Source organism: Haliotis rufescens, unplaced genomic scaffold, assembly GCF_023055435.1.
Source record: "Haliotis rufescens isolate VD_foot unplaced genomic scaffold, xgHalRufe1.0.p SCAF_13, whole genome shotgun sequence".
Classification (NCBI taxonomy): domain Eukaryota; kingdom Metazoa; phylum Mollusca; class Gastropoda; order Lepetellida; family Haliotidae; genus Haliotis; species Haliotis rufescens.
The window spans coordinates 24,146,568-24,171,872 of NW_025963813.1; the positions used below are offsets into that span (position 1 = coordinate 24,146,568).

General features: G+C 42.6%; 1 protein-coding gene across 2 annotated transcripts in view; it reads right to left on the bottom strand.

Annotated features, from left to right (window-relative positions):
* The window catches only part of LOC124127082, an 81,559-nt gene extending 56,501 nt beyond the window's left edge, over positions 1-25,058 (bottom strand). The window contains exon 1 of one of the 2 annotated variants that reach the window (XM_048394329.1): positions 24,716-25,058. In XM_048394329.1, coding sequence (XP_048250286.1) covers positions 24,716-24,772 — 57 coding nt within the window. In that variant the 5' untranslated portion in view covers positions 24,773-25,058. Of the gene's footprint in view, positions 1-8,773; positions 8,902-24,715 lie in introns of those variants that run through there. The other variant, XM_048394330.1, reaches the window with a different exon arrangement.
* Between the last annotated feature and the right edge of the window lie 247 nt (positions 25,059-25,305).

Consider the following 25,305-nt stretch of genomic DNA (forward strand, 5'->3'; position numbering starts at 1 on the left):
ACAGGCTGTAGACTGTGCCTTACCAGCAAGAATACACTACCAAACATACACAGGCTGTAGACCGTGCCTTACCAGCAAGAATACACTACCAGACATACACAGGCTGTAGACCGTGCCATACCAGCAAGAATACACCACCAGACATACACAGGCTGTAGGCCGTGCCTTACCAGCAAGAATACACTACCAGATATACACAGGCTGTAGACCGTGCCTTACCAGCAAGAATACACTACCAGACATACACAGGCTGTAGACCGTGCCTTACCAGCAAGAATACACTACCAAACATACAGAAGCTGTAGACCGTGCCTTACCAGCAAGAATACACACTACCACACATACACAGGCTGTAGACCGTGCCTTACCAGCAAGAATAAACTACCAAACATACACAGGCTGTAGACAGTGCCTTACCGGCAAGAATACACTACCAGACATACACAGGCTGTAGACCGGGCCTTACCAGCAAGAATACACTACCAGACATACACAGGCTGTAGACCGTGTCTTACCAGCAAGAATACACCACCAGACATACACAGGCTGTAGACCACGACTTACCAGCAAGAATACACTACCAGACATACACATGCTGTAGACGGCGGTTAACGAGCAAGAATACACTACCAGACATACACAGACTGCAGACCGTGCCTTACCAGCAAGAATACACTACCAGACATACACATGCTGTAGACCGTGCCTTATCGGCAAGAATACACTACCAAACATACACAGGTTGTAGATCGTGCCTTACCAGCAAGAATACACTACCAGATATACACAGGCTGTAGACCGTGCCTTACCAGCAAGAATAAACTACCAAACATACACAGGCTGTAGACCGTGCCTTACCGGCAAGAATACACCACCAGACTTACACAGGCTGTAGACCGCGACTTACCAGCAAGAATACACTACCAGACATACACATGCTGTAGACCGCGGTTAACCAGCAAGAATATACTACCATACATACACAGACTTGCAGACCGTGCCATACCAGCAAGAATACACTACCAAACATACACAGGCTGTAGACTGTGCCTTACCAGCAAGAATACACTACCAAACATACACAGGCTGTAGACCGTGCCTTACCAGCAAGAATAAACTACCAAACATACACAGGCTGTAGACAGTGCCTTACCGGCAAGAATACACTACCAGACATACACAGGCTGTAGACCGTGCCTTACCAGCAAGAATACACTACCAAACATACACAGGCTGTAGACCGTGCCTTACCTACAAGAATACACCACCAGACATACAGAAGCTGTAGACCGGGCCATAACAGCAAGAATACTCTACCAGACATACACAGGCTGTCGACCGTGCCTTACCAGCAAGAATACGTTAATAGACATACACAGGCTGTAGACTGTGCCTTACCAGCAAGAAAACACTACCATACAAACACAGGCTGTAGACCACGGCTTACCTACAAGAATACACCACCAGACATACAGAAGCTGTAGACCGGGCCATAACAGCAAGAATACACTACCACACATACACAGGCTGTAGACCGTGCCTTACCACCAAGAATATACTACCAGACATACACAGGCTGTAGACCGTGCCTTACCAGCAAGAATACACCACCAGACTAACACAGGCTGTAGACCGCGACTTACCAGCACGAATACACCACCAGACTTACACAGGCTGTAGACCGTGCCTTACCAGCAAGAATACACTACCAGACATACCCAGGCTGTAGACCGTGCCTTACAAACAAGAATACACTACCAGACATACACAGGCCGCAGACCGTGCCTTACCAGCAGGAATACACTACCAGACATAGACAGGCTGTAGACCGAGCCTTACCAGCAAGAACACACTAAGAGACATAAACAGGCTGTAGATCGCGGATTACCAGCAGGAAAACACTGCCAAACATACACATGCTGTTGACCGCGGCCTACCAGCAAGAATACACTGCCAAACATACACATGCTGTTGACCGCGGCCTACCAGCAAGAATACACTGCCAAACATACACAGGCTGTAGACCGCGGCTTACCTGCAAGAATACACTTCCAGACATACACAGCCTGTAGACTGTGCCTTACCAGCATGAATACACTACCAGACATGCACAGGCTGTAGACCGTGCCTTACCAGCAAGAATACACTACCAGACATACACAGGCTGTAGACCGCGGCCTACTAGCAAGAATACACCATCTAACATACACAGGCTCTATACCGTGCCTTACAAGCAAGAATACACTACTAGACATACACAGGATGTCGACCGGGCTTTACCAGCAAGAATACACCACCTCATAGACAGGCTGTAGAACGTGCCTTACCAGCAAGAATACACCACCAGACATACACAGGCTGTAGACCGCGACTTATCAGCAAGAATACAACACCAGACTTACACAGGCTGTAGACTGTGCCTTACCAGCAAGAATACACCACCAGACTTACACAGGCTGTAGACCGCGACTTACCAGCAAGAATACACTACCAGACATACACATGCTGTAGACGGCGGTTAACCAGCAAGAATACACTACCAGACATACACAGACTGCAGACCGTGCCTTACCAGCAAGAATACACTACCAGACATACACATGCTGTAGACCGTGCCTTATCGGCAAGAATACACTACCAGACATACACAGGCTGTAGACCGGGCCTTACAAGCAAGAATACACAGGCTGTAGACAGTGCCTTACCAGGAAGAATACACTACCAGACATACACAGGCTGTAGACCCTGCCTTACAAGCAAGAATACACTACCAGACATACACAGGCTGTCGACCGTGCCTTACCAGCAAGAATACGCTACCAGACATACCCAGGCTGTAGACCGTGCCTTACCAGGAAGAATACGGTAATAGATATACACAGGCTGTAGACCGTACCTTAACAGCAAGAATAGACTACCAGACATACACAGGCTGTAGACCGTGCCTTACCAACAAGAATACACTACTAGACATACACAGGCTTTAGACCGCGATTTACCATCAAGAATACGCTACCAGACATACACAGGCTGTAGACCGTGCCTTACCAACAAGAATACACAACCAGACATACACAGACGCAGTCCATGACTTACCAGCAAGATTACACTACCAGACATAAACAAGCTGTAGACCGCGGCTTACCAGCAAGAATACACCGCCGGACACACACAGGCTCTATACCGTGCTTTACCAGCAAGAATACACTACTAGATATACACAGGCTGTCGACCTGGCCTTACCAGCAAGAATACACCACCAGACATACACAGGCTGTAGACCGTGCCTTACCAGCAAGAATACACTACCAGACATACACAGGCTGTAGACCGCGGCTTCCCAGGAAGAATACACTACCAGACATACACAGGCTGTACACCGCGGCCTACCAGCAAGAATACACTACCAGAGATACACAGGCTGTAGACCGTGCCCTACCAGGAAGAATACACCACCAGATATACACAGGCTGTAGACCGCGACTTACCAGCAAGAATACACTGCCAGACATACACAGGCTGTAGACCCTGCCTTACAAGCAAGAATACACTACCAGACATACACAGGCTGTCGACCGTGCCTTACCAGCAAGAATACGCTACCAGACATACCCAGGCTGTAGATCGTGCCTTACCAGGAAGAATACGGTAATAGATATACACAGGCTGTAGACCGTACCTTAACAGCAAGAATAGACTACCAGACATACACAGGCTGTAGACCGTGCCTTACCAACAAGAATACACTACTAGACATACACAGGCTTTAGACCGCGATTTACCATCAAGAATACGCTACCAGACATACACAGGCTGTAGACCGTGCCTTACCAACAAGAATACACAACCAGACATACACAGACGCAGTCCATGACTTACCAGCAAGATTACACTACCAGACATAAACAAGCTGTAGACCGCGGCTTACCAGCAAGAATACACCGCCGGACACACACAGGCTCTATACCGTGCTTTACCAGCAAGAATACACTACTAGATATACACAGGCTGTCGACCTGGCCTTACCAGCAAGAATACACCACCAGACATACACAGGCTGTAGAACGTGCCATACCAGAAAGAATACACTACCAGACATCGAAGGCTGTAGACCGTGCCTTTCCAGTAAAAATACACTACCAGACATACACAGACTGTAGACCGAGCCTTACCATCAAGAATACACTACCAGACATACACAGGCTGTAGACCGCGGCTTCCCAGCAAGAATACACTACCAGACATACACAGGCTGTAGACCGTGCCTTACCAGCAAGGATACACAACCAGACATACACTGGCTGTAGACCGTGCCTTATCAGCAAGGATACACAACCAGACATACACTGGCTGTAGACCGTGCCTTATCAGCAAGGATACACTACCAGACATACACAGGCTGTAGACCGTGCCTTACCAGCAAGGATACACAACCAGACATACACTGGCTGTAGACCGTGCCTTATCAGCAAAAATACACTACCAGACATACACAGGCTGTAGACCGTGCCTTACCAGCAAGGATACACAACCAGACATACACTGGCTGTAGACCGTGCCTTATCAGCAAAAATACACTACCAGACATACACGGATGTAGACCGCGCTTTACCAGCAAGGATACACTACCAGACATATACACAGGCTGTTGACCATGCCTTACCAGGCAAGCATAGACTAACAGACACAAAGAGAATGTTGATCTGTGCTTACCAGCATCAACAGAAAACTGAAAGTACACAAACTGTAGACCTGTGCTCATCGGCATGAATAGACTACCAGACAGACACATCAATTGACTCTGTCTTCAAATCCATCCCTTGATGATTGTTACCACGTGTTGTTGGAAGTGAATTGTAACATACATCATACAATTTACAGAAGAGATGCCATGTCACAAGTGCAATAAATCTGTGTGTCCTTCATTGTGGATCTGTCAGAAACAATTGTTTTAATCCAGAATGAAATCCGCTTGCCAAGTATCGCGTCACATTATCGGAAGGGAAACTCATCCTACATCGGTATAATGAATACGCAGAAAGCTCCTGTCATCAAGCAGTATCACTAGTGAGTGAGTGAGTTGGGTTTAACGCCGCCTTTAACATTATTCCAGTTATATCACGGCGTGTCAGCTTAATGTGGGAGGAAAGCCCGAAGTGATGCAGGTCTCAGACGTTTACCGCTTCGGTGAAACCCACGAGCACGGGTATGGTGCTGACAAAACTATAAACATAATCGGGGCGAACCGGGATTCGAACCCACAATCATAGGTTTCCTGCGTGCCCAAGGGACGCAACTCTGCACAGCGAATGGCGGCGCCTTAGACGACTGGGCCACCCGTGCCCCTTAGCAGTATCATTAACGAACAGTGATCTCTAAAACATATTATTATTGACAGAAGTAATTAATGATCAATTGATCCCGAAAATGCTGCCGCATACATATTTTAGCAATTACATTCCTTTTAGAAAATCAATTAGTAATACATTATTGCCTTGGCGTGCTATCTTTGACGGGACAAATTATTTATAGGGTAGGTGTACAAATGTCGTCAATTCCCCTTCGAAATAAACCCTTCTCAGCGTCCATTACACTTGGTGGATCTCCAGCAATCTTCGCTTTTTTTCACTTACGTGCATAGAATTTCTTATCGGTTGACATTGTCAACATTCTGACTTTTGATTCCGGGGAAATAGCAAATACCTTTAAATAGGCTGGGGGTTCTGGAGACCAGGGACGGGTAAATCCATGCATGGGTCATTCGTGAACGTCCTGGAGACCAGGGACGGGTATATCCATGCATGGGTCATTCGTGAACGTCCTGGAGACCAGGGACGGGTATATCCATGCATGGGTCATTCGTGAACGTCCTGGAGACCAGGGACGGGTATATCCATGCATGGGTCATTCGTGAACGTCCTGGAGACCAGGGACAGGTATATCCATGCATGGGTCATTCGTGAACGTCCTGGAGACCAGGGACGGGTATATCCATGCATGGGTCATTCGTGAACGTCCTGGAGACCAGGGACAGGTATATCCATGATATGTGTAAGGCCCACTACAACAATTAATTATGACGTTGCAGATACCCTCTGTTGTCTCTGTTACGTCTTCCTCTCCGAGGAAAGAGGGCTAGTGAGAGACGCATGCGTATAGTCGAGTACAGTTGTTCAATTCAACCGGGTATTTCAGTATACTAGATAATTCTGCCGTATGACGTTGAGTTGTTTAACTAAAGCCACCTTGCAGAATAGTGTTCCGTGTTATTGTGTGTCCATATAATTTAGTTTTGGCTGTCTGTTGTAGTTAATATGCTACCCGGGACCTTTGCCTCGAGGATAAATCTGCCCAGTAACTTTGTGAGTCCTAGCTTGTACTGTTCAGTGTCACGGGCATGACTTAGCTAATACAGTCGATTATTAACTAAGGAGAACAATTTTCAGTCAACCAAGGGATGTGATTGATGGACGCTTGCTTTTACGGGACTATTTTCGCTTGATTCAGTTAGGAGATGAACATAGTAGCGTCATTTCTTTCTAAATCGAATACTTTCGAAATATGTAATTGAAATCACAATTGGTTTATCGCTATTCTACCATGACAACGTGCAAAATAATCGCGAACTCTTTGGTAATCGCATGAGTGATCTCGAGTGTGACGTGGGTTGAGTCGGTTATTTTCAGTTGGTTGAACGGTCCAATTCAGGACCAGTTGCGATCGGGTTGAAACCAAATGAATGGAACATGATTTTCAACATCAAATATAAATTTCTTCAACATCAGACAACAAAATCAATTTCCCGGGAAAACTGTATAGGCATTATGTGTCTTAAACTGTCTTCCCTGGAGAAACCCTGGCTACCCTAGGAAATACAACACACTATTTCACAAAGTTTATTAGGTAAAATCAGGATTTGGAATGAATGTAAATTCAAATGAATGTTTGCTTTCGCCGTGATAAATAACGTTCATTCCGCACTCTTGGAGGACCAATCAGAATGCAGTATTCATTGATGTCATGGTAGCATTGTTCATATTTCGATCACCCGAACTTTTTATTACAAAGGCAATGCAACAAAATTTCCCATAGAGCTTAACAAACTTACGTTATATTCCTTTTGTTATCTTATTGTTAAATGAATCATTTATGTTTTTAGCTATACTTTTGTTATCTTATCTCAATCACATGCAGCTGAAACGTAAGGCGAACGTTTGGCAGCTAAATATTACTGAAGTATTCTTGATGAAGCCACGCAATAGTCCTATTTCCACTCAACTGATATAAAGCAAAATAAAAAGCACTTAACTGCAGTGCAGACAAAAAATCTTAAAATTTTCTTAATATTGGAATAGAGCAAGACATGCTATTGGATGTTAGTGTAGTCAGTGACTTGCTCCTGGGGGACTCCAAGTGTGCACGACCTTCTGCTGCTTGGACATTATTTACATTATAGGGACCTCTACCACTATGGTTAACTCCACTGCCGAGTCAACGTATTCACCAACATCGTGGGTCCTGTCGCAGGTAAGACCGCGAGATTAGCAGCGTCATACATTTGAACGTGATTTGAAAGAGCTGTATCCACAAGACGTAAAGTGGTGTGGCAGTGTGTACACGCTCAGAGCTGATACTGATCAGTAAACTTGTGTATCATTCATAAGGTACATTTATTTCTGTAGGTAATGCTAGATACTAACCATGTGTAGCTTGGCTAATAGCGCCCAGCTCCATTGTGTATTCTAGTTAATACTGACAAGTTTCATCTTTCAGCTAATACTGACCAAAATGGGTGACTGTATACCTTCGTTAATATAGTACATCATTAGAGTGTCTGAAGGCATGCGTCGGGGCTGTAATGATACCACGTAATTGTGAAAGAAACATTCTATTCACCTGTCAAATTCAACCGTCCTTTCGGGTGTTCATTGTTTGGAGGCCCATCGTTGGCAAGGGGCTACATCTGTGGCGCAGTCAAGCTACATCTAACTCACTTAGTCCTGTTGTATTGTGTTGAGTAATCCTTACATTTTCTTGTTGTCAGGTTCATATGGATACGCACCGAGGAACTTTCAATCCACTGTATAAGTAGACATGTAAAATGTACTCTGTCATACATATATCTATGCAACTGATAAACCTTTAATGCTACTAGGCAACGATCACTTAAATCATTTTGATTAATGCCTGTCCGATGAGCTCTTTGTCCGTCGGTGGCATGCCTCTGACTGCGGTCCAATTATATACCACAGACTACAAAAGTATGTCCGTTTAACCAACCTCATACAATAGATTAGAACTGGTCATACATCGTCACTGTTGTCTGTTCATGATATATCCCAACAGTTTTCTCCAAGTTGTTGTCGTTTGTCGTACAAACAAGTGCGGTCATGTCATGGGTAACACTGCGTACATATCAGAAAGAAAGAGCTCGCAGGGGCGACTGCAACAGTGGACAACAAGACCTTTAATAATGTCACGAGTGTCGTGAAACGATGTTAGTGTCACTCCACGTAATTCCACATTACTGCTATCACATGGCCAGGGTTCACAAAATATTACACCGGCACAACACATTGTTATCTATAACAGTGTCACAATTACGTTACAATTTTTCACATCATATTGCAACCGGCACTGTGACGAGCTTGTAAATGTCATGTTTGTTATATGGAGAGTTGACTATTGATTCCAATAGATCTTGACTGTATGTACATGTAACTGTGTTTTAAGTTAAGACACACAGAAGACTCATGGTATAGTGTCTGCTTACCTTTTCTTAGTAATGTACGTGATCGTTTTGTAACCCCAGAGTCAGAAGTTAAGTTAAACACTGACGAAACGACATCCGTCCCGGCGAGCTAGTACACGGGTTGTCCATGGTCGTCAATACAGCGACACACAGTGAAAGAGAGCGGAAACAAAATGTTTGAGAAAGTTTTACCGCCTGACATTTAGGGTTCGAATGGCCTGAGGCACGTAATGCCAACATAGGTCTTTCATTCCCCACTCGGGCGCTAATCAGTCAGATCAACACGATCTTTTTAGATGGTTGATTTTACACAAAGGAACGGACAACCACCGCGGTACGAAATGGAACGATGCATTAGTTGAAGATATACAGCAGCAATTTGCCTCGGGTGTATACTCTTATTACATGTGGTAGTTTAAGGAGATTGAGTTTCCGAGTCTGTGATGAGTATGTTGTTTGTCTACAAAAAGGAATGCGGACATATACATGTTTGGAATACTAAATGTTGTGCAGCAGACGCACAGGTACACCTCCATGTCTCCGTCGTGTGTCAGTTTTATTAATTACAGTAAACTGGCCTTGAAAAGTCAAACGGTAATAATAATCAGATATGCCAATTACTGGCAATGTGTGTAGTGATTGGATCTGGTTGTTGCAATCAGTAATATTATAATATGTCTCCTTGTATGGACAAACAAGTGTAATATAGTGGCGGCATTATTAGCAGTATTTACAATTGATACCAGAATGCAAACAAACATGATTAGAGTCTGACCTAGATGGGCTAACTCTACCACAGTACGACTGAGAGTATTAACAAGGCAACACCCAAAGTATACGCTCCCACATCGAGATCTCACCTCTTTAATGGCTAACTTTGAGAAGAAAAAGAACACACTTTTCAAGAGGTCTAAAAATAAGGGCTATGACTGAAGAAGGTGGAAAGGTCGGGCGAGGGTGCCAGGTGACACTTCAGTAGGAGCAGCTACCTACTTTAAAAAAAATCAATACTTGCGTGTGAGGCTCCAAACAGGTCACGTTGCACAACTTGTGTGACATTTTACAGCTAGCAGTCCAAAAGCTAATAACAAATTGTTTAAATTTGTTCAGAATACGCCTTTCAAACAAATACCACTTTTTAAGATGTGTTATTAACAGCATACCAAGGGAAACAAATGCAGCTGTGGTGTGTGGGCAAACGGTACTTCTTGGTGTAGTGTACATCTACGTGTGTATGTTGTTGCACACACGACAAGAGGAATGCATGCACGTTTCCCGTAATGTCAAATGCTGGAGCATTTGTCTCTTGAATCTCATTGATATACAACCAGTAACAAAACATAGGTTCAATCAAAGAGCTAATAGGTCCATGTTTTACAAGATAAACAGCTAATACTTCAATAGAACAGCTTTTAATTTACGTTTTACACTATAACATCTTAACAAACCGATGTTTTAAATACACACAGCTAATACTTCTATTTTTTAAGACAGATTACACGTACGCACGATGAACTGAAGCTGATAATGTTAATTATGACTGATTCCTGGCAGTAATAGGCGCTGGCATTACACATGTGCACTGACAACGGTGTGCAACTATATTTGTTAGAGAACCCCTGTTGTTTACATAAATATATGACATACATTAGTAGGATGCACTAGACGCGTATGAGCACAACTCGTTAAAAACTGTGATACTATGTACGATTTGATAACATGTCAATGGACACTGTACAAATACGTTCGCTACTGATATTTGATGTGCCCTTTATTTCTATTCTATTAACCGCCCGCTGTGTGTATACGTTGCTCATTATCGTCAAGTGTCGTACACAACATCTTGAGTGTGTAGAACCAACACGGTACAGCTTGAGCACACACTCGGCTTGCTCTGTCTCTTGTCACAAGGCATCCCTGTATCCACGGCAGCTGCATGTCAGGCAAACTATCAAACGCGGGTGCCGGGAAATGGGGAAGAAGAGGGGGTGGTGGCTTGTGTCAATAAATAAATAAAGCACTATATCACTATATATATAAAGGTTAATACCATGTCCACAGCACATTAAAAGCTAAGAGTCAAAAGAAACTATATATCAACGTTGATTTTATCATATGTTTGATATTTAATTTAAAATATACTGAACCGCAAAAGAAACGCCACCCAAAGAAACATTGCTGAAAAGTTGTCGTTTAAATATCTGGCTAATTTTTGTCAAATTTCTAAAATTTACCATTAACTTGTCCGGATAAATGAAATTTGATGATAAAAAACAAAGCAGATGACAATAAAACCGATCGCCCAAACGAATCGTGGCAACGGCCATGGTAACCCGATACACGTGAGTTCCGTGCACATGCACATGTGAAATGCACATGCGTTCCCCCATTTCCTGCCCTATAAAAATCCATCCAGATTGCTAACACATGCCAAGATTGACAAGAAATCAGCAACACCAAGCCCTTTGACGATTGCACGCTGGACAAACCGCCCGGCAAGTAGTGAATACATTTCAAGTCCACGTAAGGACCATATGCAGGCTCCAGCAACGGGACCACCAACACTACAGATGACCGACCACGTAGTGGAAGACCAAGGGTCACCACCCGACGTCAGGATCGTCAGATTGTGCGACTGCATCTTCCAGATCGCTTTGTTACTGCTGCAGAAACTGCTCGACAGACCATGGGGACACACCAGCGACACATTAGTGTGGACACCGTGCGTCGACGATTGACGAGCAGACACCTCCACTGTCACAGGTCACACCGAGGACCCATTCTGACACCACGTCATCACCTAGACCGTATTCAGTCGGCAAATCAGCACCAGCATTGGCGCCACCAGCAGTGGAGAAGAGTCCTCTTCTCAGACGAGAGCCGTTACTGTATCTCAACAGCAGATGGCAGAGAGAGAGAGTCTGGCGACGCCGTGGGGAACGTTATTCGGATGCTTGTGTTATTGAGAGAGACTCGTGGGATGGTCCGAGCATCATGGTGCGGGGTGGAATTGGTCTTGCACAGAGGGTCGGCCCTGTGGTCTTCCAGAACATCGGTCCAGGGAATTGCAATGGTGTCACAGCAGCTCGGTACATTGATCAAGTCTTGAGACCACACGCCATACCTCATTTGGCATGTCGCCGCAACCACGTGTTTCAGCATGATAACGCCCTCGTTGACACTGCGAGAGCAACAAGAGGCTTCCTCCAGCAGACTGGCATCAGAACCAAGCAGTGGCCTGCCCTCAGTCCCGATTTAAATCCCATTGAGCACCTGTGGGACGAGATTCAACGACGGCTGAATGGCGTCCCACCAAGGCCGACAACTGCAGCTAAACTGCGTCAGGCGTTCCTCAGAGTGTGGGCTCAAGTGTCTATGGCCTTCATCAACCGCCTCATCCATTCCATGTATCGACGTTGCACGGTAGTCATCAATGCACATGACGGACACACGAGTTGCTGACTTGGGATGTCATTTTCTCAGAGACTAGTGTTGTGTTTCACTTTAAGAACATTTGACACTTTAATTTCAACCTTGATGATCAGTTTTGCCAAGTTTCCTTTTTTTTAATGTGTCTCAAAGTAAGTTTACAGTGTTTGGACAAATAAGGTTTCTCACATATGTATCCATGGTGACATTTCTTTTGCGATTCAGTATATTTTAAGATAGCGATATCGTTATCCACAGCAATGAACTGTACTGGCACCTAGTCAGGATTCGGGGAATACTTCTGCATGGTTTTATTTTTTTTTAAATATGATTTGATTTAAAACTTTTAAATAAATAAATTCGCATTCTACACAACTGCTGATGGGTAGTTAAAACATGTATCTTTGAAAATCAATAATTTGTTTTTATCGGCATACATTTATAACATTACAAACGTGAAAAGGGTCGTGTGGTTGAAACTTCATTTCTCTCCCAAGTTGTCATTGAACCTATTTATTCACACAAAATTACCCAGCCACATATTACTTTTTACAAACTGTTTTAGGAACAACAGTTCTTTCAATTTTCAATTACATAAAAACCAAACTAGAAGAATAGACAAGTGACTATCTGATTACTGCGCGCATACTGCGCCGTGGTTCCGCACGAATCACCGAGTACTAATAACATACTACCTGCACCTACTATTACTCAGCTGTGTGTTTATATCAACGACGTAACGATGCTTCTAGGGACTTATTTTATCTGGCAGTTTCCTTGTGGCTCAGACTGTTTGCTTTTTCCTGACATGTAAATACTGTGTTAATCATTCATTTATTTCATATCAAGTTTAACTTGAACTGAGATCCTCTTTTTCCCGTTTCGACAAACCAAATAATTCGAGGCCGTGTATTACATATGTATTCTTGTACCTGTACTTCAAACACCCCTAATTATGCTCACACCTAAATAATTAAAAGAAACGTTTTCGTGGATTTAGAACTAACACAAGACAACGGTAAATACAAATACAACAGCGTGTTGTATAGGCTGCTTCTTACTACACTAATTACCCCCGAGACTGTAGTCATGCTTACACATTCATGTGGGGCTCTTTGTGATGTGACCTGATAAGGTCGTGAGGTCACATGTCTTGTCTTTTCACTGTGCACTTATATTCATGTCAATATCATTGTGACCATCATTGCATAATATGTGGCAGGAGGAACTGGTTCTATTCATGTGTGTGAGTGTTGGATGTGGGAGAATGTTCGCACATATATATGTATATATATATATATAGAATGTTCACACATATATGTGTGTGAGTGTTGGATAAGGGAGAATGTTCGCACATATATATATATATATATATATATATATATATATATATATATAGAATGTTCGCACATATATAAATATATATATAGAATGTTCGCACATATGTGTGTGAGTGTTGGATGTGGGAGAATGTTCTCACAGATGTGTGTGTCAGTGTTGGATGTGGGAGAATGTTCTCACAGATGGGTGTGTCAGTGTTGGATGTGGGAGAATGTTCTCACATATGTGTGTGTCAGTGTTGGATGTGGGAGAATGTTCTCACATATGTGTGTGAGTGTTGGATGTGGGAGAATGTTCTCACAGATGGGTGTGTGAGTGTTGGATGTGGGAGAATGTTCTCACAGATGTGTGTGTCAGAGCATGATAAAGAGAAGGGATCTCCAAGAACCTTTGACAAATAAAACATACCCTAAAACGTTGATTTCTTACTATTTTTACAGGCTCTCAAATCAACCGATCACAATATATATGGCTATCTATATTCCTTCCGAGCACATGGACCCGTGAATAAATACTATAAGACGTCTGGTTGAAATACTCACTAGCGACAAACAACTTAGGTTTACACCAACAAATCTTGTCGGTTGGACTCATCTTTGTTTTATTCCTACTAATTGCACTTGGACAAATCTAGTGGTATTATCTCCTTCTGTCTAGACTGTAGTCGTCGAGATGGATGTTGCTTTATTTCACCTGCAAGTTAGTGTAATACATACGGGCATCGGTTTTCTTTACCTACTCTAAGGAGGCCAGAGAGTTATCACATACAGTCGGTGCGGTCCGTGGCTTACGTAACATCAAATCATGACTGTGACTACACAACACGTAGACATTTTGTAAATGATTATGTAACCGAGCATTGTGCCATGCAATCATGACAAGATTTCACATCATGGAAACCTATGCTTTTCCGGCTGAGATTAAATGATGCTTTCGACAGATGGTGAAACATTACCCCATCGAAAATTGAAATATATATTGTACAGTTTCATGTTTGGATTCATAACATCTTGTATATCAAATCTGGAACTGAAGAAAATCACAACGGCGATTACATGGGCACTACCTTCTGACCTATTGCTGGAAACTCTTGATGGTGTTAGGTCGGTGCTGAGTGTGGGGAAGTGTTCTCACAGATTGGTCTGGATCATTGATTCATAAGGAGGAGTTCTCTCACAGTCGGGTGAAGTATTGATCGGTGTGGGGAAGTGATCTCACACATTTGGTGAAGTATTGATCGGTGTGGGGAAGTGCTCTCACAGTCGGGTGAAGTATTTATCGATGTTGGGAAGTGCTCTCACAGATGGTGAAGTAATGATCGGTGTGGGGAAGTGCTCTCACAGAGGGGTGAAGTATTGATCGGTGTGGGGAAGTGCTCTCATAGTCGGGTGAAGTATTGATCAGTGTGGGGAGGTGCTCTCACGGAGGGGTGAAGTATTGATCGGTGTGGGGAAGTGCTCTCACAGATGGGTGAAGTATTGATCGGTGTGGGGAAGTGCTGTCACAGATGGTGAAGTATTGATCGGTGTGGGGAAGTGCTCTCACAGTGGGGTGAAGTATTGATCGGTGTGGGGAAGTGCTCTAACAGATGGTGAAGTATTGATAGGTGTGGGGAAGTGCTTTCACAGAGGGGTGAAGTATTGATCGGTGTGGGGAAGTGCTCTCACAGATGTGTGTGAATCATTGATTGATGTGGCGGAGTGCTCTCACAGATGTGTGTGAATCATTGATCGATATGGAGAAGTGCTCTCACAGATGGGCGTGAATCATTGACAGATTTTGCGGAGTGTTCTCACAGATGGGTGTGAATCATTGATGGATGTGGGGAAGTGCTCTCACAGATGGGTGTGAATCGTTGATTGATGGGGCGGAGTGCTCTCACAGATGAGAGTGAATCATTGATTGATGTGGGGAAGTGCTCTAACAGATTTGTGTGAATCATTGATCGAAGTTGGGGAAGTGCTTTCACAGATGGGTGTGAATCATTGATTGATGTGGGGAAGTGCTTTCACAGATTAGTGTGAATCATTGATTGGTGTGGGGAAGTGCTCACACAGATATGGGTGTGAATCATTGATTGATGTGGGGAAGTGTTCTCACAGATGGGTGTGAATCATTGATAGATGTGGCGGAGTACTCTCACAGATGGGTGTGAATCATTGATAGATGTGGCGGACTGCTCTCACAGATGGATGTGAATCATTGATAGATGTGGCGGAGTACTCTCACAGATGGGTGTGAATCATTGATAGATGTGGCGGACTGCTCTCACAGATGGATGTGAATCATTGATAGATGTGGCGGACTGCTTTCACAGATGGGGGTGAATCATTGATAGATGTGGCGGAGTACTCTCACAGATGGGTGTGAATCATTGATAGATGTGGCGGAGTGTTCTCACAGATGGGTGTGAATCATTGATAGATGTGGCGGACTGCTCTCACAGATGGGTGTAAATCATTGATAGATGTGGCGGACTGCTTTCACAGATGGGTGTGAATCATTGAAAGATGTGGCGGAGTGTTCTCACAGATGGGTGTGAATCATTGATTGATGTGGGGAAGTGCTCTCAGAGATGGGGGTGAATCATTGATTGATGTGGCGGAGTGTTCTCACAGATGGGTGTGAATCATTGATTGATGTGGCGGAGTGCTCTCACAGATGGGTGTGAATCATTGATAGATGTGGCGGACTGCTCTCACAGATGGGTGTGAATCATTGATAGATGTTGGGAAGTGCTCTCACAGATGGGTGTGAATCATTGATAGATGTGGCGGAGTGTTCTCACAGATGGGTGTGAATCATTGATAGATGTAGCGGAGTGCTCTCACAGATGGAGGTGAATCATTGATAGATGTGGCGGAGTGCTCTCACAGATGGGTGTGAATCATTGATAGATGTGGCGGAGTGCTCTCACAGATGGGTGTGAATCATTGATAGATTTGGCGGAGTGTTCTCACAGATGGGGGTGAATCATTGATAGATGTGGCGGACTGCTTTCACAGATGGGTGTGAATCATTGATAGATGTGGCGGAGTGCTCTCACAGATGGGTGTGAATCATTGATAGATGTGGCGGACTGCTCTCACAGATGGGTGTGAATCATTGATAGATGTGGCAGACTGCTCTCACAGATGGTCGTGAATAATTGATAGATGTGGCGGACTGCTTTCACAGATGGGTGTGAATCATTGATAGATGTGGCGGAGTGTTCTCACAGATGGGTGTGAATCATTGATTGATGTGGGGAAGTGCTCTCACAGATGGGGGTGAATCATTGTTGATGTGGCGGAGTGCTCTCACAGATGGGGGTGAATCATTGATTGATGTGGCGGAGTGCTCACACAGATATGGGTGTGAATCATTGATAGATGTGGCGGACTGCTTTCACAGATGGGTGTGAATCATTGACAGATGTGGCAGACTGCTCTCACAGATGGGTGTGAATCATTGATAGATGTGGCGGAGTGCTCTCACAGATGGGTGTGAATCATTGATAGATGTGGCGGAGTGTTCTCACAGATGGGGGTGAATCATTGATAGATGTGGCGGAGTGCTCTCACAGATGGGTGTGAATCATTGATAGATGTGGCGGAGTGTTCTCACAGATGGGTGTGAATCATTGATAGATGTGGCGGAGTACTCTCACAGATGGGTGTGAATCATTGATAGATGTGGCGGAGTACTCTCACAGATGGGTGTGAATCATTGATTGATATGGGGAAGTGTTCTCACAGATGGGTGTGAATCATGGTGTGACTTTGGTTAGAAGACTATTCCATGAGAACAAAGTGTCTGCGTCACAGAGACTATTCCAAAGCACAGAAGGTTTGTGTTCGACAAGGTTTTATGCTCGGGTCATTCCTATTTGTAGTCTATATAAACCATGTAGCAGAGACCCACGAATCTTTTGTCGATTTAGGCATTTGGAGAAGGTGGTCGTAGACTTGGCCTATTTCGAAAGTTTTGTCAAGTCACTGGTTAGCCCATGTGTCCATCAGTGTGGAGAGACGAAGACTTTCTCGAAGTAAATTACCACGATTTCTTCCTAGTCTCGGTCCAAGCAACATTGCCATTAGTTATAACCTGCATAACAGTACAAACATAGAAGTTCCAACCTGTCGTAAACTGCTTGGAGCTACTCAGTGCAAAGTAAAGGACTTAATATACATACGAATTTATTTCATAAATAAATAAAACAACTGACCCAAAATCCTTACATACAATTTTAAAGAGAAATGGAAGTGTATGTTTTTAGATTAATTGCGGAATATATAATTTTCTACATGATTTTGTTGGCAACATATTTTCGTAAGTTTCTTGAATAATTTTCATCTGTGATGATCTGTTTTATTATTCTCTCTTTTCCAATTGTTCTTTCTTTTTCTGTCATTAATGGTATCTAGCGTGTGTATATTAATTGGAGACGACAATGTAAGTGTCGCAACTTGTGTCCAATTCATTTGTATTCTGACAAAAGTATCTGTAACAGTAGTGGTATATATCTGGTCTGTGTAAATCCTGCAATTAGCTAGTCACAGTCTGGCACTGGACACACGACTGCCATGATTGAGAAGGGAAGGCTGTTGAACTGCTATTTACAACCTGCGTCAGACATGTTACAAGGGAATACAGAAGCACTATCAGGAAAGGGAGTCGCCAACACAAAGCCAGTGTCTATTTCTTGAACCTGTGTACACCAAGGTGAGACACGTTTCCTGTCAATGGTCGAATAGTACTGTATGAACTGACCTGCCTAATTGTAACAAAAAGTTAGTTTATTTTTTGTTGGCTTAAACCCTACTTGGCTTTCGAAGCAACACATACGCTCCAGTTGTAACATGAATGAGAAAACACCTCAAAATTGTTATTTTAATGGCATTTGCATATGCACAATTTAGCAAAATTCTGAGCATGTTATTACTGCAAGTGGGATAGATTAAAACAAAGATAAATAGAAAGCAATTATATTTTTTATGTCCCAGCGACATTTGCCGTAGATGTATGTATGTGGCCTATACCCGCCAGCTGAAGACGTACATGTATGTGTCTGTTCCCCTCAGATGTAGGCATATGTATGTGACAATACCCCTCAGAGGTATATACGTATGTGTGTGTGTGTGTGTGTGTGTGTGTCTGTCTGTGTGTGTGTCTGTCTGTGTGTGTGTTTATTCCCCTCAAAGGTATGCGTATGCATGTGTCTTTTCACCTCACATGTAGGCGCATGTACAAAGATATACATGTACCTGTCAAGTGTACACGTGTATATGTGGATATACCCTTCAGCAATAGACATGTACATGTGGTTATAACAGTTGTTGTAAATGCAGTTATGCCATCAGCTGCAGACATGTATATGTAGTTATACCCGTGAGCTGTAGACGTGTATACGTGGTTATACCATCAGCTCCAGACATGTGTATGTGGTTAAACCCGTGACCTGTAGATGTGTATATGTGGTTATACACGTGAGCTGTAGACATGTATGTGGTTATACCATCAGCTGTAGACTGTATATATGGTTATACCATCAGCTGTAGACGTGTATATGTGGTTATACTCGTGAACTGTAGACGTGTATATGTGGTTATACCATCAGCTGTAGACGTGTATATGTGGTTATACCATCAGCTGCAGACATGTATATGTGGCTATACCCGTGAGCTGTAGACGTGTATATGTGGTTATACCATCAGCTGTAGACATGTATATGTGGTTATACCCGTGAACTGTAGACGTGTATACGTGGTTATACCATCAGCTGTAGACGTGTATATGTGGTTATATCCGTGAACTGTAGACGTGTATACGTGGCTATACCATCAGCTGTAGACGTGTATATGTGGTTATGCCATCAGCTGCAGACGACTATATTTTAATACCATCAGCTGTAGACGACTATGTGACTATGTGCTCAACAATTATAAATGTTTATATGTGTTCAGCTATTCGTGTCCTTTTTGAAATGTCCGATCAGAAAAAGAAGCAGTGCTCTGTGGAGAAGAGGACAGGTAAGACTAAATCGTTTTGCTTTTCCTTTAAACATTTTAAACTGCTGCAACCTTATAACGAACATGCTAGCCGTCAAGCCTTGTAAATCACTAACTGTTCTTGCCACTTCTGCCGTCGGAGAGAGAATCTAGTAGGAATGTACTGCTGTTGTAATAGATTATCACTTTCCACACAGCAAGCTGTAACATGACGGAGAGGGCTACATTTATGATAGTTCTGCCGATTCTCATATAGCATATCTCTCTATCTCTTTACACCCGTAACGATCCGGGTTAGAATAGGTGTTAAGGAACCCATGTTTGTCGTAAGAGGCGACTAACGGGATCGGGGTGTCACTGACTTGGTTGATGCGTGTCATCGTATCCCAATTGCGTGGATCGATGCTGATGATATCAATTACTGGATTGTCTGGTCCAGATTATTTACAGACCGCCATCATTTCGCTGGAATATTGTCGAGTACTGCGTTAAACAACAAACATACAAGACTTTGTTAATATCCCTGTCCTCTGTTGGATATGGTCTACAGCTGATTCAAGTGTTATCAGAACCTAACAATTAATATTAAAATAAGCTGATAAGAAAGCGTGATTATTTTTATGTATTTATAACCCATTTTTTTAATACATGATATTGTTATCTCTTTACAGTCAATATCGATTTTAAGTCCTTTTAAGTTTGGGAGTGGGTAACTGTTACATTGTTAGACACTGTGCGTGTTACGATGATTGTGCTATCATCCACGAGTTCATCTGGTCCACACTGGATTATTTACGCTGAACCGCGGCATTGCTGTCACGTGACTACTGTAACTGACTACAATATATGCTTTATTGCCTTAGTTCTAGAATACCTAACGGCGTCATGATCAGCTGTCCGTGTGACCCTTTCACGTATCACATGACTACTTGGGCATGTGCGTGTCTCACTCCATGAATGTACTTAGTCTCTCCTTGATGTGGGTGTGTTCTTGTAGATGAACACTGGTGGACAATGAGAGACACACATACATCCACAGGCAGATATAGACACCCAGTCGGGGCTTTGTAAGAGACGGATGGAGTCAGTGATGGGCGTCAAATACATGTTCATAAAATGGGACATCTTGCATGTATTTGACCTATTTCAAGCAAATCACTTTCATGTGTAAAACTGATTTTCATACTTATGATACAAAAGTACTCCCCAAACATCTCCACCGACATGTTCACGTGTAGATCAAATCACATACATATTTATGTACTTGATCACATATGTTGTATAACATGGTGTCTTCTCTTGACGGATATGTACAGTTGGGCACATACCATATATGTTTTTGTACAACCGCCACATGAACAAAATCATGAAAAGTAGGTCGCTCATTGTGAACCTCTTGTATAAGCAACGGATGGCAAAATGAACTTGCGAATATACATTGCCGGTAACATAATCTGTGCACCTTAAATTAGCATTTCTGTGCATGACTGATATATAACAACTGTAAAAGATAAAACAATCATGTATCTAAGTCAGAAGGATTTTTGTACTTATGTGCATATTAAAGTATAATGTCAATCGGAATCTTTCAAAACAATCTGCACGTTTTGCTTCCCACACACCTGACCTGACTGTCCAGTATCGTGGCACCGAAGTATGCGTAATCAAAACAAACGTGTACGACAATCTATAAGTCGTTTCAAATTATATACACAGTGAAATGGAATTTACTGAGGTCGTAGTATTTTTTATCACTAAATCCCATCATTAAAGTTATAACCTGTTTCAAAACGTCAAGTCTCAAGCCCTGGATTGATGTAATATTTACATTACATTGGAAAAAAATCAACATCAGTGAAGACACGTTGAATTTCCATGTCTTAACATTTAGGGCTAAATGGGTCAAGCTTCTAGATTCTTATGGTGACCTCTAGTGCTTCCAGAATGTTCGAAGTAGGAGCCTTCATGTTTTCAGATGTGATTAATTTGTCAGCAGGGATGGTCTGTCTTGAAGGATACTTTGCTGCACGTGCTTCATGAACTGATTCTTAGACAATCTAAAACAAATAGTGCTGCATTTAACCAGATGTTGTGATTGTAACAATAATGGCGGGTAGGCAGAATCCGTCTGCCAACGCTGCCCCTTGTATAGATGACATACGGCGGGAAGGCTTGTCCAAGGGCACTGCCAGCAGCTATCACATAATGTGTAATGACAAATGGATTATCTCTCTTAGTGCAAGAACCTTCGGACCTGTGTGATCAAGTGTGGTTCCTGTCTAGTCAACATTCCTGAGATGCAGAAATAGTTGACAAAAGTATAATATTATTTGTTGCAAGATATCAAATTTCCTTCTTTCAAATGTACCATTTGATCTGCATTTCCCCGTGACATGCCATCTACAGCACCAATAGCCAATACGAGCCATTAATGTACAATGTTGTGCAAGCTGAGTCTGACTGGCCTGCCCATTGTGTAATGCAGGAGCTGTTGGGTGGACATCCGAGAGTGGACTCTGAGACACTAAACATCCCGGAAGCTTTGTTTATCGGCCAACCTGTCTCTTTAATCTATTTGTGTGTATTCAGCAACCCAGAACACCACCCTTTTCACTGAACTGGGAAATAATATTTGTTTCCTAACCTTGATTCATAATGGTGATTTTTATAATATTTTCATGTCAGGTCATTTAATTATCAGTGTAAAAATGTTGCATCATATCATTGAAATAAAACCTGTATCATTTTTAAAGTTTCTTGTGTGTGTATTATTAATTTCAAAAAGGGAGATAATACATAACATAATAAAACATTTAGCAGTAATAATGATAAGGTGTTAATGCTTCGTTTACTAGACATAATTATCGATTTGTGAAACAGACTATAGCCAAAATAGGTCACACGTTCAGTCAGTTTGAAGCACAATAAACATGGCCGCCATGTTGCTGACAAATAGTCGCGTCACACGAAATGTAATTGAGATTACGTATTGGAACCGTATTAATTTATAACCAAAGTGTAGAGTTTATGCAGTAATTGTATTGTTGATTTGCTCATGTAGCTTAAAGTCGCAGCCGCTGAACATAAAGCCACTGACTCCTACACTGACGTAACATTAAATGGTGTTTACTACAATTGACTTTTTTAAAAGTTGTGATTAACATATTTTAAGTTACATATGGATTAAATACATACCTCTCAGTGCACAAGTTGTCAATTATTATCAATGACAACGTCTTAATTTGCTTTTGTTTGTAAACATGGTCAGTGACCCTTGGTATTACCCTCGGGATATGGTCACTGACATGGGTGAACGCTTGTTTACAAACACGCAGACTTTGTAAATCTTTCAAAGGCACTAACAAAGCAGGGTTGTTTATTGTCCTTAATTGGTGATTGACAAAACGAGATGCATATAACAAGGATGGACACTGCTGATAACATGGGTCTACCCGTGAGTATTTACAACCTTTATGTGACCAATTAAATCTCGTGATAAATTCTTTCACTTATGTATATCATTTCTGGTGATGGCAGTTTTTGTCATGTGATTATATCATCATATAGAAAAGTCATCATATGAAAAGTCGGGTTGCTGTAAAACATTTCAGCAAAGCTAATGCATGTTCATTGTTATTGTATTTCAACACCGTATTTTCAACATCACGTTTGTCCGCCACGTCTTGTAGTTGCCGACACGTCTATTGTGATACGTATTAACACATGAAAGGTCGGGGATGTCCGCTGGGGACGCCACAATACACACCAGCGTTGACACTGACGATGAAAGGATGTATATGTGTTATTGTTTCGCGTCCAGAATTAAGAAGTTCACAATGAAAACACTGTAGATGTCCTCGACCCTGCATTAAACACGATGTAACAGTAACTGTTTTCATTATGATATAAAACATCCCTGACAATATACCTATTTACATTTAATAAAACAGTCGTAAAATGTCTCTTTACTAAATATGACCAAAACAATGAATACATGTTATCAGAATACGTATAGCGTAAGCCGGTTGTTAACATAATAACACGCTATTCATGTAACCGAGTGATAACGCTGTGTTCAGGATAAACTGAAATTGTGCCAACTACGTACCCCGATTACCAGGTACCAACCATCGATCAACCGCTGGCACACTCACCCCTATGTGCAGTTAAGCTAAAGTAGTTATTGTGTCAATCTCTACCTCGCTGGAAATCACTCCACTCTAAAAGCCAGTCTTACAAAGATGTGGTTCGTGTTATGGAGTGTTTTGTAAAATAACAACCTTGTTTACATGAGCACAGGAAATCGAAGTGATCAACGAGAAATGTCTACCGGTGACCAGTGATGAGCATCTGGATATGTGTGCAAGACAAATTCAATTTATCAACTGGTATTGGAGTATGGAACAACTCAGTGTCATTTGTTTGTGTGAGTTGTGGAAGAGCTGTACTGATGGCCAGGGCAGGTTGTGATTGAGTTCAGAGAGCAGGTGAACTTCAGTGACTATATTTATCAGTGTGTTATCGTCCCTGATAAGGAACAGGAACTGCCGTGCGTGTATATTCCCCATGTAGCCGACAAATTTGCTTTGGGAAAGCTCGCGTGAACACCAAAGTTGTGGGTAAGTTGGACTGACTCAGCACGAGGAAATAACTGTAATATATTCATGTTTGTTGTGTATGGCGTGTGGGCAACATTTGAAGGGTCGGCTGTGCGCTGAGTTGCTGACGACAAATGAATGTGAAGTCCAGATATGACTTTTTGCATGGTAAACACTGCGGCCCTGTTAAAACACTCTCTTCTGGATCATGTACCACATCGCACGCCGACCTGCACTAATTAATCACAACAACACGATACATTGATGTGTATTTCTGTGTTCATTAACAGATCTGAAAGAACACTGTCCTGAATCGTCGCTGTTCCAACGAATATTGATTGCTGATTTTATGACTGATTTTATACAGAAGAATTAATCGAGATTCCAGACGTGTCTGCACGGATAATGTATCCATATCTTGACTAATATCATACTGAAATGCATCGTATATTGTAAACACACACACACACACACACACACACACACACACACACACACACACACACACACACACACATATATATATATATATATATATATATATATATTATACACACTTTAGAGAGAGAGAGTATGCGCATCATCGTGTTTGTCACTGCACTTACCTGGGGACAGATGAGGAGGACAAGGATTGTGATGACAAAACCTGCGTATTTATCCATTTCCAGTTGATAAAAGGCCAGCAGTCCTCAATGGTACAGTGTATTTGATCTTGTATTAACCACATGCACAGCCATTCGCTGGGCCTTCACAACATGCCTCCACTATATCATGATGGGAGCAAGCACCTGCCGCAGCTAAACTAGCGAGATACCTTCCTTTCACTATCTTCCAGCGACGTTGAAGGAAATACCAGCATCGCTAGTGACTCGCTGATCATACAGTGAAAACGAAATACAGAGCTGATATGGACAGCTTGGCGATGTGGCTGGTGGTATTGTGTACAACTAAGCACGTAGGGAACTGTACATTCGCCCATAGAGCGCGGAGTGCACTGTGCGTAATTGTAGACAAAACTACTTAAGCACTCCTTAGTGTAAGATGTCATCGTTCTAGAGCTGGTGTTTTTAACCTCGCTTGGAGCAAAATATAAATGTTCTAATTTCAGATGGAATATTCCATTCAGCTCTTGTTGTTAACCCGCTCGTTAACGACAGGAAGCTAGGAATATACAAGTACTGTCATTGTCATCATA